At 45.2% G+C, this 15,548-nt stretch overlaps 1 protein-coding gene across 1 annotated transcript in view; it reads right to left on the bottom strand.

Moving 5' to 3' along the window:
• Window positions 1–4,331: 4,331 nt before the first annotated feature.
• The window catches only part of LOC141249128 (olfactory receptor 56A4-like), a 45,543-nt gene continuing 34,326 nt past the window's right edge, over window positions 4,332–15,548 (bottom strand). The window contains exon 2 of the mRNA XM_073669540.1: window positions 4,332–6,595. Coding sequence (XP_073525641.1) covers window positions 5,619–6,595 — 977 coding nt within the window. The 3' untranslated portion in view covers window positions 4,332–5,618. The remainder of the gene's footprint in view (window positions 6,596–15,548) is intronic.

Genomic DNA, 15,548 nt, shown 5'->3' with positions numbered 1-15,548 from the left:
GCAGGGGTATGGTGGAGCGAGGACCCTGCCCACGAGGGCTCACAATCTACAAGGGATGGGTGAGGATACAGTAGGTGAGGGTAGAGCTGGTCGTGCAGCGGTATGATGGAGCGAGGACCCTGCCCGCGAGGGCTCACAATCTACAAGGGATGGGTGAGGATACAGTAGGTGAGGGTAGAGCTGGTCGTGGAGCGGTATGGTGGAGCCGTGGTTACTGCAGGTTGTAGGCTTGTCGGAAGAGGTGGGTCTTCAGGTTCCTTTTGAAGGTTTCCACGGTAGGCAAGAGTCTGATGTGTTGGGGTAGAGAGTTCCAGAGTAGGGAGGAAGCACGGGAGAAATCTTGTATGTGATTGTGGGAAGAGGAGATAAGAGGGGAGTAGAGAAGGAGATCTTGTGAGGACCGGAGGTTGCGTGCAGGTACGTACCGGGAGGCTAAGTCACAGATGTATGGAGGAGACAGGTTGTGGATGGCTTTGTATGCCATGGTTAGGGTTTTGAACTGGAGTCTCTGAGCAATGGGGAGCCAGTGAAGAGATTGACAGAGGGGAGAGGCCGGAGAATAGCGGGGGGACAGGTGGATTAGTCGGGTAGCAGAGTTTAGGATAGGTTGGAGGGGTGTGAGACTGTTAGAAAGGAGGCCACAGAGCAGGAAGTTTCAGTAGTCAAAGTGGGAGATGATGAGGGCGTGCACTAGTGTTTTTGCAGATTCTATGCTGAGGAATGTGCGGATCCCGGAGATATTTTTGAGTTGGATTCGTCAGGAAGTGGAAAGGGCTTGGATATGTGGTTTGAAGGAGAGATCAGAGTCCAGGGTTACCCCAAGGCTGCGAGCTTGTGGGACTGGGGAGAGTGGGCAGCCATTGACTTTGATGGATAGGTCAGATGGGGGGGTTGAGTGAGACGGTGGAAAGCTGATGAATTCAGTTTTATCCATGTTAAGTTTTAGAAATCTGTCAGAAAAGAAGGATGAAATAGAGAACAGACATTGTGGGATTCTGGTTAGTAGGGAGGAGATATCAGGTCCAGAGAGGTGGATCTGTGTGTCATCAGCATAGAGGTGATAATGAAAGCCGTGAGACTGAGCTGTCCCAGGCCGAAGGTGTAGATGGAGAAGAGAAGGGGTCCTAGAACTGAACCTTGGGGGACACCGACATATAGGGGGCGAGATGAGGAGATGGTGTGTGAGTGGGAGACGCTGAATGTTCGGTCTGTTAGATATGAAGAGATTCAAAATAGTGCCAAGTCTGTGATGTAAAGAGATGAGAGAGTCTGTAGTAAGAGGGAATGGTCCACTGTGTCGAAGACAGAAGACAGGTCCAGGAGGAGGAAGACAGGTACAGGAGGAGGAGGACAGAGTAGTGTCGCTTGGATTTGGCGGTTAGTAGGTCATTGGTGACTTTAGTCTAGGCAGTTTCAGTGTAATGGTGTTGTCAGAAGCCACATTGTAAGCAGTCGAATAGGGAACAGGAGGAGAGGTGGGATAACAGTTCAAAGTGGATGTGTTGTTGATTTGAGGCATAGGTGAGAAGTAGGGACACAGAGGATTGGTCAAGGGAGGGCTTTTTGAGGATGGGTGTGATTGAGGCGTGTTTGAAACATGAGGGGAAAACACCAGTTGTTAGTGACAGGTTTAAGAGGTGAGTTAGGGTTGGGATGAAGGCTGTGATAAGGTTAGGGATGAGGTGGGACGGGATTGGGTCAAGTTCACAGGTGGTGAGGTGTGTTTTGGAGAGTAAAGAGAAAACCTGATCTTCTGTAATGGTGGAGAAGTTGGTTTTGGAGGAGGAAGGTTGAGTAAATATGAGGAGGGACTTTGGGGACTTTAGGTAAAAGCTTTGTCTGATGTTGTCAATCTTCTGCTTGAAGAATGAGGCAAAGCTTTCAGCTGAGATGAGAGGAGAGGGGGGAGGCGGTGGGGGATGAAGGAAAGAATTAAAAGTGTTGAATAGCTGTTTAGGGTTGTGAGACAGGGAGGATATGAAAGATGAGAAGTAGGTTTGTTTTGCTGCAGTAAGTGTGGACTCAAAAATAGTGAGGGATTGTTTGAATGAAATGAAGTGCTCGTTGGAGTGGGTCCTTTTCCATCTATGCTCAGCAACCCTGGAGGCCCGTCGCAGTTCTTTAGTCAGGTTGGTATGCCAGGGTTGCCTCTTGATTGTGCGAGCTTTGCTATGTGTGAGGTGGGCGACCAAATCAAGCGCTGTAGCTGTTGTGGTGTTGTATAAAGCGGCAGCAACATCTGCATTTTGTAAGGAACTTATGTCTGTAAGAGGGAGGAGGGATTCAGAGAGCGAGTGTAATCAAGGTGTTTGAGATTTCTGCGAGGGTGTGCAAGTTTGTGAAGTGGAGATTGTGCACCTGGAGAGGGAAGAGAATGTAAGTAGGTTGTGGTCAGAGAGAGGGAGAGGTGAGTTAGAGAGGTTAGATAGGGAACAGAGACGGGTGAAGATGAGGTCCAGTGTGTGGCCATCTTTATGAGTCGCTGCGGAAGATTGAGCAAGGCCAAAGGAGGAACTCAGGGATAGAAGCTTAGAGACAGATGAGAGGGAAGTGTCAATGGGGATGTAGAAATCGCCCATGATGATAGTGGGGATGTTAGCAGAAAGGAAGTGAAGTAGCCAGGTGGTGAAGTGGTCGAAGAAAGTGGTGGCTGACAGCTGGAGAGGCTTTGTTAGAGGGGGTAAGCCAGGTTTTGGTGATGGCGAGGAAGGAAAGTTTGTTAGTAATGAAAAAAACATAGATGTAGGAAAGTTTGTTGCAGACAGAGCGAGCGTTCCAGAGAGCTACTGTTAGTCCGACTGGGGAAGCGGGAACTTGGTGAATGGGTATGAGGTTAGAAAGGCTGCGAGAGTTTGTGATAGATCATAGATAGTAGGTGGAAGTGACTGTGAGGATTTGGTGCGTAGGACCAGGATTTGGAGAGATGAGTGTATGAGTGTATATTTTGGGATACTAGAAGAGGAGATGGACCCTAATAGGTATGCTTCATATTTTATTCCAAGCTCGCACATTTCCTGCCTTACACTGTGTTGATTCCAGTCCCCCTGTAAAGGACATATTGATATTCATGCTAGAGCAACTCCATTTTGTCTGCTTGTTTCAAAATCATGTTATTATCACTCCTTGCATGACATACTTCTTTCCTGCTTTTCTCATGCTTTACATGGAACTTTCTCACACTAACTTTTTATCTCAAGAACATTTTGTCAGACACCCCGCTCCTGTTATCTAACTAGTCTAGGCCAGGATTGACCTTGTACATTTCCATCGTGCTTCGAACTAACGATGATAATATGACCATATATGTGTTTCCGTAATAATTGTACTAACATTGGCTCAAGCCTGTAGTACTGTAGTACGGCAGTAGATGATTGGACATTAATAAACTCAAAACAATATAAAATGCTAAGCAAAATAAACGGGATCAGAGATTCTTTGAATCCTCCCATACAGAGCATTGCCTCCGTTTGGTTTTCTGTGGATTGCACAATCAACATAATAATTTGACACTCACTTGGTCAACCGTGAAGGGTTATTGCCCTCCCTCAACACCCCTATTACTGCTGAATTAATAAATACAATAAATAATACAATGAGACTTGAAAAACCAGAGTATCAAAAAGAAAAACACTACACAAATTCAAAAAAATTTTGGAAAAATGGTTGAATATTCCGTGATTGCCCTCTAATATTTTAGTAAGAAACGGCTGATGCCGATGTTTTCAGATTATATAATGTACATATCTGAATGAATATTGATGGAGGCGGCATTTGGTTTTTGAATATAAACATACACTAATGGGGGAAGGGATTTACAATTTTTCCTTGCTTAAAAATAGATAATACTGATATTTAGGGGTCTAGTTTGATGATCAGCTCGACTCCCGATATCGTCATAAGAAATATGCATCCTTTTAATTGTGTTATATGGAGTGTGCATTTAGTATTACTGTATTCCTTTTTAGTGTTTGTGTTTTGTTACATTTTGGAAAATGGATAAATTATCTAATTTAAGAAAGTGGGAGTGTGTCATGGTCTCTGTATAGAAAGCAGGTTAGGTTGTCTCTACAGAAAGTGAGGAGGGGTCTTTTTCACTCTACTGGAATTTGGACAGCACAAGGCAAATTATCTTTCTACAGGAAGCAGCGGTGGGTCATTGCCTCTCCAAAGGAGGTGGGAGTGGGTCTTTTCTTTCTAAGAAAAGTGAGAGTGAATTTTAGCTCCCTTCAGGAAGTGAGGGTGGTTTATGTCTCTCTTCAGGAACTGGGGATGGATTACGTCTCTCTGCAGGAAGTGGGGGTGGTTTACGTCTTTCTTCAGGAAGTGGGGATGGTTTACATTTCTCGTCAGGAAGTGGGGGTGGATTCCGTCTCTTTTCAGGAAGTGGGGGTGGATTCTGTTTCTCTTCAGGAAGTGGGGATGGATTACATCTCTCTTCAGGAAGTGGGGGTGGTTTACATCTCTCATCAGGAAGTGGGTATGGATTACGTCTTTCTTCAGGAAGTGGGGATCGATTACATCTCTCATCAGGAAGTGGGGGTGGATCATGTCTCTCGTCAGGAAGTGGAGTGGATTACGTCTCTCCATGAAGTAGGGGTGGAGTACGTCTCTCTTCGGGAAGTGGGGGTGGATTACGTCTTTCTTCAGGAAGGGGGGGGTGGTTTTATGTCTCTCTTCAGGCAGTGGGGGTGGTTTACGTTTCTCTTCAGGAAGTGGGGGTGGTTTATGTCTCTCTTCAGGAAGTGGGGGTGGTATACATCGCTCGTCAGGAAGTGGGGGTGCCTTACATCTCTCTTCAGGAAGTGGGGATGGTTTACATCTCTCTTCAGGAAGTGGGGATGGTTTACATCTCTCTTCAGGAAGTGGGTATGGAAGTGGGGTGGTTTTATGTCTCTCTTCAGGCAGTGGGGGTGGTTTATGTCTCTCTTCAGGAAGTGGGGGTGGTTTACGTCTCTCTTCAGGAAGTGGGGGTGGTATATATCGCTCGTCAGGAAGTGGGGGTGCCTTACATCTCTCTTTAGGAAGTAGGGGTGGATTACGTCTTTCTTCAGGAAGGGGGGGTGGTTTTATGTCTCTTCAGGAAGCGGGGGTGGTTTACGTCTCTCTTCAGTAACTGGGGGCGGCTTTATGTTTGTCTGCAGGAAATAGGGGCAGGTTTATATCTCTCTACAGGAAGTGGGATTGAGTCTTTGTCTTTATATGAATTTGGGGCAGGTCTGACTCTCTATAGGAATTGTGGACAGGTCTTTGTCTCTATTTCTACTTTTCTTTCTACTAAAGCTCACACAGGCATAACACAGACACAGGCTTTAAGTTAAGGCCAGGATGAATTCATGCTGAATGTAAGGGGAAAATCGGTCCATTTTTATCAGCAATGTGATTGGCTAGCAAATTACAGAGCATGAAAATGAGGACAGTTCCTAGACATATTAGACATGTATGTGCACCAAAAGCTGTTGTAACTTGTGGGGGTTGAGGGCAACAAAAACAGGCTTTACATTGGTTTTGGATAACATGATGGGATAATTTTCACAATTGTTTTTTAAATCAATAGTAAAAAGTTCTTGAGTTTCTTGTACTTCTCCACGTCTTCTTATTTAAGTGTGGTAGATTTGTCCTCATGGCTGAATTTTAATCTTCCCAACAGTTCTATGTATAGCATGTCGGATCTCCTTGGTCAGCACACCATACACCACTGGATTCAGAGCTGGAGACAGAAGGTGATGGAGAAGAGAAAGGACAACATGCACTTGTCGGGGGATCTCCTTGACTGATCGATTAGATACTATAGTGGTCGCGATTGTGATATAGAACATGGACATAACGATGAAGTGAGAGCCACAGGTACGGAAAGCTTTGGAGGCAGCGCTGAAGGAACGAGCCACCACCACTGTTCGTAGAATGACAAAATATGATATGATGATGAGCAGTACATCACTGCCACCCACAACAATGAAGATTACCAGTCCGTAGATGCTGCTGGAAGTATTGTCACTGCAGGCCAGTTTTTCTACAGACATGTTCTCACAATAACAATGAAGAATTTCTCGGTTGGAGCAATAATCTAGATTTACTGCTAGCAGAGGCATGGGCAAGGCCACAGCCATGTTTCTGACCAGAATGAAGACACAAGCTTTGGCTACAAATTGTTTTGTGATGATGGAAGAATAGTGAAGAGGATCACAGATGGCCACATAGCGGTCATAAGCCATGATCAGAAGTATGGAGGATTCTGAGGCTGACCACATGATGGAGAAGAACATTTGACTAAAGCAAGCACTGGCAGTCACAGTTGTAGAGTCTGTCCAAAGCATAACCAGAATCTTGGGAGTGGCAACCGTGCTGAGACAAATATCAGTCACCGAGAGCATTCCCAGAAAGTAGTACATAGGATGATGGAGTCTTGGCTCAATGACAATCACTGCAAAGATCATCGTATTGGATATCAGGGCAACCAAAAGGAAGAACAGGAGAAGGCCAGAGATGTCCCAGGTGTGGACTTCAGGAAAACAGATGAAGGTGAACTCCAGAGTTGAGATATTGGCGCCATTTGTCTCATTCCTGCTATTTGTGTAATTTACCATTAACGGACCACCTGGAAGAAATCACATACTATGGTTAAGTTTTACCCTTTCAAGTATTGGGGATACAGAACAAATGGGTCTATAAGTATGGGGTCTGACAATATCATGATATTATCCAATGTCCCACCCAGTTCATTTACATTTGCTCCCAGACTCTGGGAAGAAAAAAAGAAAGAAAGAGTGAGAGAGAGAGAGAAAGAAAGAAAGAAAGAAAGAAAGAAAGAAAGAAAGAAAGAAAGAAAGAAAGAAAGAAAGAAAGAAAGAAAGAAAGAAAGAAAGAAAGAAAGAAGTTAAAGAGTCTACAAACCATGACGTCTTAAATGGGTTGTACCATCAGGAAAGAATTTCGACTAAACGATTTTAAGAAATAAACCAAGCAGTACTCCGGTCACTGATACTCCACTGCTTACTGGGTCCCCGCTGGTCTCTACTTTGTTTGTCTGGTCTCGACACTTCGGCACTGACACATGAACTAGAGACCAGCAGGAACTCAGCTGGAAAGTGAACGGGAGTAGATCAGTGATGTTAATTCATTCATTCATTTTCTTAAGTCAGTTCTAGTCATTTGCCAAAAATCTGTCCCTGCAGGACAACCCCTTTTGTAATCAAAAATTCTCTCCTTTATGCACTGATGATCATGTTATACCCGAGAAAGTCTCGTCTACCGAGACATGTCATGCTTTCTCTTGGATGGTGACCTCTGTTGTGAGGGTTTGGCAGGAGGGAGGACATTATGTGCCTGTCTTCATTGTTTGTGCCATTGATGTTAGAATATTCAAGTTTTTTTGTATTCTTTTTGCTAAAAAATCTGCAATCCCCAAGCCTTAAGGCCACGTTCACACGTTCAGTATTTGGTCAGTATTTTACATCAATATTTGTAAGCCAAAACCAGAAGTGGGTGATAAATACAGAAGTGGTGACGTGTTTCTATTATACGTCTCCTCTGATTGTTCCACTCCTGGTTTTGGCTACAAATACTGATGTAAAATACTGACCACATACTGACCGTGTGAACACGACCTTAGACTGAGATACGCAGCCCGTATATTCCCAATGGATATACAGTAAGTCTTGTCACAATCACCACGGAGGGAATCCTGAAAGATGTCTCAAGAGACAGTCAGTGGCCGAGCCTTCAATGTTGGGTCAGGGTTGAATTCACATGCTGCGGCTAAGGCAAAGGTGGAAATAGAATCCCACAAAATGTCCTAACAATGGAGGGTCAACTTGACATGGGTTTTGGTTTTGTTTCAGCTTGTGATTTTTAATAACGTTTAAAATCTATATCCGCCATAGTGAAAGGTTAATACGGGAGTATGTCCAGCCACTATGACGCCGCACAGGGCAGCATTATGTATGGCACCTGCTCTCCTGCGGGATTTATATATTTTTCCCCGGTGCGGGCAGTTGGGGATCTTCGAAGCTCTGCTGAAAGGAATGAGGGGCCAGGTTGGATTTTTTTTGTGGTGGGACCAGAGCGCTGAGACGTAGGAGATATGTCAGACAATTGTGGCATCAGTCTGAATTTTCTGTTTGGAGTCTGAGAGGAACCAGAATCTCTTGAGATCTGTTGGATTAAATCAAATCTGAACGTCTCATTCCAATAAGAATGTCTCCGCTGTTCTGCTCGCCGGGATGCCGTGACACATGGTGAGATCTTGTGTAGTCACTCACCGGCATTTAGCCCAGATCAACTGGTGAGATGCCACCTTAGAGTTTAGGTGGTTGGCATCTGTGACTACTGCCACTGTTCACCAGCCATTCTGTGCCTCCTGATGCCACCCAACTCTGCTATGTTGCTGGGCTCTGCTACTTTGTCTTTGGACATGCATAGCTCTGCTACATTGTACCTACAGATGTATAAACTCAGCTGTTATTGTAGACTAGACTCTGCTACATCGCTCTACTGATGCACATCTGACCTACTCAGACAATGCTACATCTCCGGACTCTGCATCATCACTTCAGTGAGCCTCCTGCTGCGCCCACATCTTCATTACACCACTGAGTGATTCAAGGATCCACCTCACCAGGAGAGACATGACAATCCCCTTCATGTAGGCTTCTGTCTATGTCTAATTATAGGTGCCCCAGAATGATGGCTGGACAATCAGCTTTCACATGTCTATGGTAAGCTGTGTCTGTGTTATTGACCTAAAGCCTATGTCTGAGGAGACGCTGCCATGTTCTACTGACTGGTGCAGTGTGAGCTTCGGGATATCATCAATTACAATATCTGCATGGTGATGTAGACCTCTATGTGGCAGTATTTGCCTCAATATGACAGTGTGGACCTCTTTCTGGCAGTATGGACTTCAGTGTGGAGTTGTGAACCTCCTAGATGGTGGTGTGGACCACTAGTGGCTGTGTAGACCTTTATGTGGTCATATGGACCTCCATGTGATGGTGTGGACCTCTATCTCCCAGTGTGGCACTCCATGTGGCTGTATCAGCCTCTACATGGTAATGGGGACTACTTGTGGCAGTATGGGCTTCTATGTGGCAATGTGGGCCTCTATATGGTAGTGTGGACCTCAACATAACAGTATGGACATCTATGTGGCTGTCAATATTTACATAGTTGTGTGGACCCCTATGTGGTAGAGTAGATCTCTATATAGAGGTTTGGACTTCTATGTGTCACTGTGGACCTTTTACATTGTGGTGTAGACCTCTATGTGACAGTGTGGACCTCTACATTGTAGTGTGGACCTCTTCATGGTGGTTTAGATTCCAGACCAAACTGCACATGACGGGACTCATGGCATGAAGCGTTGTCATCAGTCTCGAGGTCCCATATTGACTCAATGTCTGCATAGTGATGATTGCTGTCCTCACTAATCACATAGTCAATAGTCACTACTATACAATAATATTTCATCTCACTTCTGCTGATAACATTGTCTATATATAGTCATCAAACAACGTCCTGATCCTCGTCCTGCCACCGAGGCCTTATCTTGTTTAAACTCTGCAGGACCATACATCCAGCAATATGATCATAGAGTCTCAGTGTCCACAACGACAAGAAACACTGAACCAGGCAAGACAGACTGGCGAAGGGAAACAGTGAAAGAGACAGGAACAAAGAGAGAACAAGAGAGAGTGAAGGAAAACAAGAGAGGAAAAAAAGAAGGACACAGAGAAAGAGACAGGAACACAAAGAGGACAAGAGAGAAAGAGCGAAGGAAACCAAGAAAAGGAAAAAAGAAGGAAAGAGAGACTGAGACAGGAACACAAAGAGGACAAGAGAGAAAGAATGAAGGAAACCAAGAAAAGGAAAAAAGAAGGAAAGAGAGAAAGAGACAAGAACACAAAGAGGACAAGAGAGAAAGAATGAAGGAAACCAAGAAAGGGGGGAAAGAAAGAAAGAGAGAAAGAGACAAGAACACAAAGAGGACAAGAGAGAAAGAATGAAGGAAACCAAGAAAGGGAGGAAAGAAGGAAAGAGAGAAAGAGACAAGAACACAAAGAGGACAAGAGGGAAAGAGTGAAGGAAACCAAGAAAGGGAAAAAAGGAAAGAGAGAAAGAGACAAGAACACAAAGAGGACAAGAGGGAAAGAGTGAAGGAAACCAAGAAAGGGAGGAAAGAAGGAAAGAGAGAACAAGACAGGAACATAGAGTGACCAAGAGAGAAAGAATGAAGGAAACCAAGAAAGGGAGGAAAGAAGGAAAGAGAGAAAGAGACAAGAACACAAAGAGGACAAGAGGGAAAGAGTGAAGGAAACCAAGAAAGGGAAAAAAGGAAAGAGAGAAAGAGACAAGAACACAAAGAGGACAAGAGAGAAAGAATGAAGGAAACCAAGAAAGGGAGGAAAGAAAGAAAGAGAGAAAGAGACAAGAACACAAAGAGGACAAGAGAGAAAGAATGAAGGAAACCAAGAAAGGGAGGAAAGAAGGAAAGAGAGAAAGAGACAAGAACACAAAGCGGACAAGAGGGAAAGAGTGAAGGAAACCAAGAAAGGGAAAAAAGGAAAGAGAGAAAGAGACAAGAACACAAAGAGGACAAGAGAGAACGAGCAAAGGAAACCAAGAAATGGAAAAACAGAAGGAAAGAGAGAAAGAGACAGGAACACAAAGAGGACAAGAGAGAAAGAATGAAGGAAACCAAGAAATGGAAAAATAGAAGAAAAGAGAGAAAGAGACAGGAACACAAAGAGAACAAGAGAGAAAGAGTGAAAGAAACAAAGAAAGAGGAAAAAAGAAGGAAAGAGAAAAAGAGAAAAGAACACAGAGAGGACAAGAGGGAAAGAGAGAAAAAACCAAGAGAGGAAAAAAAGAAGGAAAGAGAGAACAAGACAGGAACATAGAGAGGACAAGAGAGAAAGAATGAAGGAAACCAAGAAAGGGAAAAAAGAAGGAAAGAGAGAAAGAGACAAGAACACAAAGAGGACAAGAGGGAAAGAGTGAAGGAAACCAAGAAAGGGAGGAAAGAAGGAAAGAGAGAACAAGACAGGAACATAGAGTGACCAAGAGAGAAAGAATGAAGGAAACCAAGAAAGGGAGGAAAGAAGGAAAGAGAGAAAGAGACAAGAACACAAAGAGGACAAGAGGGAAAGAGTGAAGGAAACCAAGAAAGGGAAAAAAGGAAAGAGAGAAAGAGACAAGAACACAAAGAGAGTTTTCTATTTGGAATAGCAAGGAATGAAGAAATAAAGAAAGAGAAAGATAATAGATTTTGTACTCCAGCCTTGATGGCGAGTCCTTGGACTCCAGGGACCTCAATACATTTCTGTGACAATTGATGCCACTTTTGTGCTGTACATTATGGTGGATTTTCGTGACAATGATTTGCTATCCAAGCATCCACTGCCGACCCTCCCGACTAAGTTCTGACCACTTTTCAAAAGCTTGGTGGATCTGGCTGAGAATGTCGTAAAAATGCCAAAAGTCACAACATTTTTGTGATAATTTACTTTAAAATTTACATTTTCATTTATCCTGAATTTGAGCAAAAACTGATGAATGGGGCCATAGTCTATATATAGTAATGAAATAACATCCTGATCCTCGTCCTGCCGCAGAGGCTTTATCTTGTGTAAACTCAGGACACATCTGTACAAAGACAAGAGCGGCCACAGGCAGGAATAGAGGATTGTGCCAAGCAGGACTGGGGGAGGGAGAAATAATGAGGTGGAAAGAGGGAGAAAGAAAAAGAGAGAAGCTGGGAGGTCAGAGGTATTCTGATAAAGCCATTTGTATAAAGAAATCAAATATTATCAATCACTGATTCCAGGCAGCGGCCGTTCTGTAAACTCAACACAAAGACACAACACCAAAGAGTGGCATATAGAGAGAAGAAAGAAAATAGAGAAAAGTACAACAGAGATAAAGGAGAAAGAGGAAAAAAACAGAGAAAAGGAAGAGAAAGAGTAGGAAAAATAGCAATAAGTGGAACAGAAATAAAGTAGAGGAAAAAGAGAGGAGAAAGAAATAGAGTGAGATAGGGAAGAAAAAGAGAGGAGGAAAAAAAGAAAAATAAAGAGAGCAGGAGAGTAAGATAGAAAGAAAGGGAAAAATAGAAGAGGAGAAAGAAATAGAGAGTGAAAGAGAGACAGGAAGAGGGAAATAACTCCGAGGCCTCAAGACAACCTGCAAACCCTGGAGAAATTTAACTCTACATTGGCACTACCCAACTCAACCCAATGAAAACCAGCATCATGGGGGAGTGCCACTTACAGGAATGGGCAGATGCACCAACCTGGAAATCCATCATCAGGAAACTGCAAACACACCATGGAGATCCTAAATAGCCAGGCCTGCAGAACCTTCTATGCCAGGAGATTACAACTCACCAGCTAGATGTCTCCACCACGGCCTGTAGACGTGCAGAGACACAGAAAGCCCATCGGCAAAGGCAGACAAATTGTAGTTCAAAGGAGAAAAAACACTGCTATCTACTATATAATTGTCTCATCCCGTCTGTCTGTCTGTCTGTCTGTCCATGAAATCCCGCGTCGCTCATTGGTCCGGCAGCGGCCAATCAGCGCCACGGGATTTCAGAAAAAAGATGGCGGCCGTTAGCGGCTCATCTGCGGGACGGAGCTCAGCGGCGTTGCAGCCGGGAGATGAGCGCCGCGAGGCGCTCATCTCCCGGCCAGTACCAGCAGAAGGACCCCGACCGCCGGACCCATCTGCGGGACGGAGATGCAGCCGGGAGATGAGCGGCGCGAGGTGCTCATGTCCCGGCCGGTACCAGCAGAAGGACCCCGACCGCCGGACCCATCTGCGGGACGGAGATGCAGCCGGGAGATGAGCGGCGCGAGGCGCTCATGTCCCGGCCGGTACCAGCAGAAGGACCCCGACCGCCGGACCCATCTGCGGGACGGAGATGCAGCCGGGAGATGAGCGGCGCGAGGCGCTCATGTCCCGGCCGGTACCAGCAGAAGGACCCCGACCGCCGGACCCATCTGCGGGACGGAGATGCAGCCGGGAGATGAGCGGCGCGAGGCGCTCATGTCCCGGCCGGTAGCAGCGGAAGAACCGCCGGCGTCGCTGACATCCATGCGGAAGGGAGGACCGGGGAGCGGCGCTGCGGGTCGGGATACTTCTGCTGCGAGCGCCCGCTCATGTCCCGGGTTCTCGCAGCGGAAGTAGCCGCACAGGCAGCGCCGCTCCCCGATCCTCACCAAGACGATTTGATGATTGGTCGCGGTCTTCGGACCCGACCAATCACTGATCTTAGCGCAAAAGTTAAATACCGCTGTGCTGATTGGTCGCGGATGCTGCCCGCGACCAATCACCGATTTGGGCGCCAAATTTAAATATCGGCCGCGACCAATCAGCACAGCGGTGTTTAAATCTGGAGCCAAGATCGGTGATTGGTCGCGTTCGATATTTAAATTTAGCGCCCAAATTGGTGATTGGTCGCAGGCAGCGCCAGCGACCAATCAGCGATTTTTAACACAAATGTCCGGACCTTTGTAACACCATGCGGATACTGAGGGGACATCAGCGGCTAGGGTGTGAAGGGAGGACCGGGGAGCTGCGCTGCGGGTCGGGATACTTCTGCTGCGAGAACCAGGGACATGAGCGGGCGCTCATGTCCCGGGTTCTCGCAGCGGAAGTAGCCGCACAGGCAGCGGCGCTCCCCGGTCCCCACTAATACGATTCCACTCCCCGCTCCTCACCAATACGATTCGCTGATTAGTCGCGCTCTCCGCACACGACCAATCAGTGATCTTGGCGCTAAAGTTAAACACCGCTCTGCTGATTGGTCGTGGCCGCTGCCCGCGAAAAATCACCGATTTGAGCGCCACATTTAAATAGCGGCCGCGACCAATCACCGATCTTGCCGCCACATTTAAACACTGCTGTGCTAATTGGTCGCGGACGCCAGCCGCGACCAATCAGCGAGCTTGGCGCCAAATTTAAACAACGCTTTGCTGATTGGTCGCGGACGCCAGACGCGTCCAATCAGCGAGATTGACGCCAAATTTAAACAACGCTCTGCTGATTGATCGCGGTCGCTGGCCGAGATCAATCAGCAGTATTGGCGCAAAATTTAAACAACGCTCTGCTGATTAGTCGCGGCCGTCAGCCGCGACTAATCAGCGATTTTGGCGCCAAATGTAAACACCGCTGTGCTGATTGGTCGCGGCCGGCAGATTGCACATTTTCTGTTAGTACAATAAACCTCATTTCAAGGCAGAAACATTACTGTGTCCAACAGTTATTACATATATCAAACTGAAATAGCTGTTGCAGAAACACCAATTTTTATAAAACATTAAGCTTAAGATTAATAGGGGTGCCCAAACTTTTTCATATAACTGTACTTCACATGAGAAACACTGAGACTGCTGTATATACATGACATTTAATACAGAGACTACTGAATACATCACACAGGATACACTGAGACTGCTGTTTTGTCATCATGTATGATACACTGAGACTGCTGTATATACATCACATATGATACAGAGACTGCTGAATACATCACATAGGATACACTGATACTGCTGTATATACAGTACATCACATAGGCATGTATGATACACTGAGACTGCTGTATATACATCACATATGATACAGAGACTGCTGAATACATCACATAGGATACACTGATACTGCTGAATACATCACATAGGATACACTGATACTGCTTTATATACATCACATAGGATACACTGAGACTGCTGTACATACATCACATAGGAGACACCGAGACTGCTGTACGTACATCACATATGATACACTGAGACTGCTGTATATACCTCACATATGATAGAGACTGCTGTATACATCACATAGGAGACACTGATACTGCTGTATATACTATACAACACATAGGAGACACTGAGACTGCTGTACATACATCACATGGGAGACACTGAGACTGCTCTATATACTTCACCTATGATACAGAGACTGCTCTATTCATCACATAGGAAACACTGATACTGCTGTATATAATCACATAGGAGACACCGAGACTGCTGTATATACATCACATAGGATACACTGATACCGCTGCATATACATCATATAGAATACACTGTGGCTGCTGTATATACATCATATATGATACACTAAGACTGCTGTATATACTATACATCACATAGGATACACTGAGACTGCTGTACATACATCACATGGGAGACACAGACTGTTGTACATCACATATGATACAGAGACTGCTGTATACATCACATAGGAGACACTGATACTGCTGCATATACATCACATAGGATACACTGAGACCGCTGCATATACATCATATAGGATACACTGAGGCTGCTGTATATACATCACATATGATACACTGAGACTGCTGTATGTACATGACATACGATACAGAGACTGCTGTAAACATCACATAGGAGACACTGAAACGGCTGTATATACACCACATAGGAGACACTGAGACTGCTGTATATAGATTAGATAACAAAGAATACACTGAGACTTCTGTATATACATCACATAGGAGACACTGAGACTGCTGTATATGCATCACA

Source organism: Phyllobates terribilis, unplaced genomic scaffold (assembly GCF_046119375.1).
Source record: "Phyllobates terribilis strain yellow unplaced genomic scaffold, ASM4611937v1 Scaffold_2__4_contigs__length_985480577, whole genome shotgun sequence".
Lineage (NCBI taxonomy): Eukaryota > Metazoa > Chordata > Amphibia > Anura > Dendrobatidae > Phyllobates > Phyllobates terribilis.
Note: the sequence above shows the minus strand (reverse complement) of the source record. Positions and strands in the feature narration are given on the sequence as shown.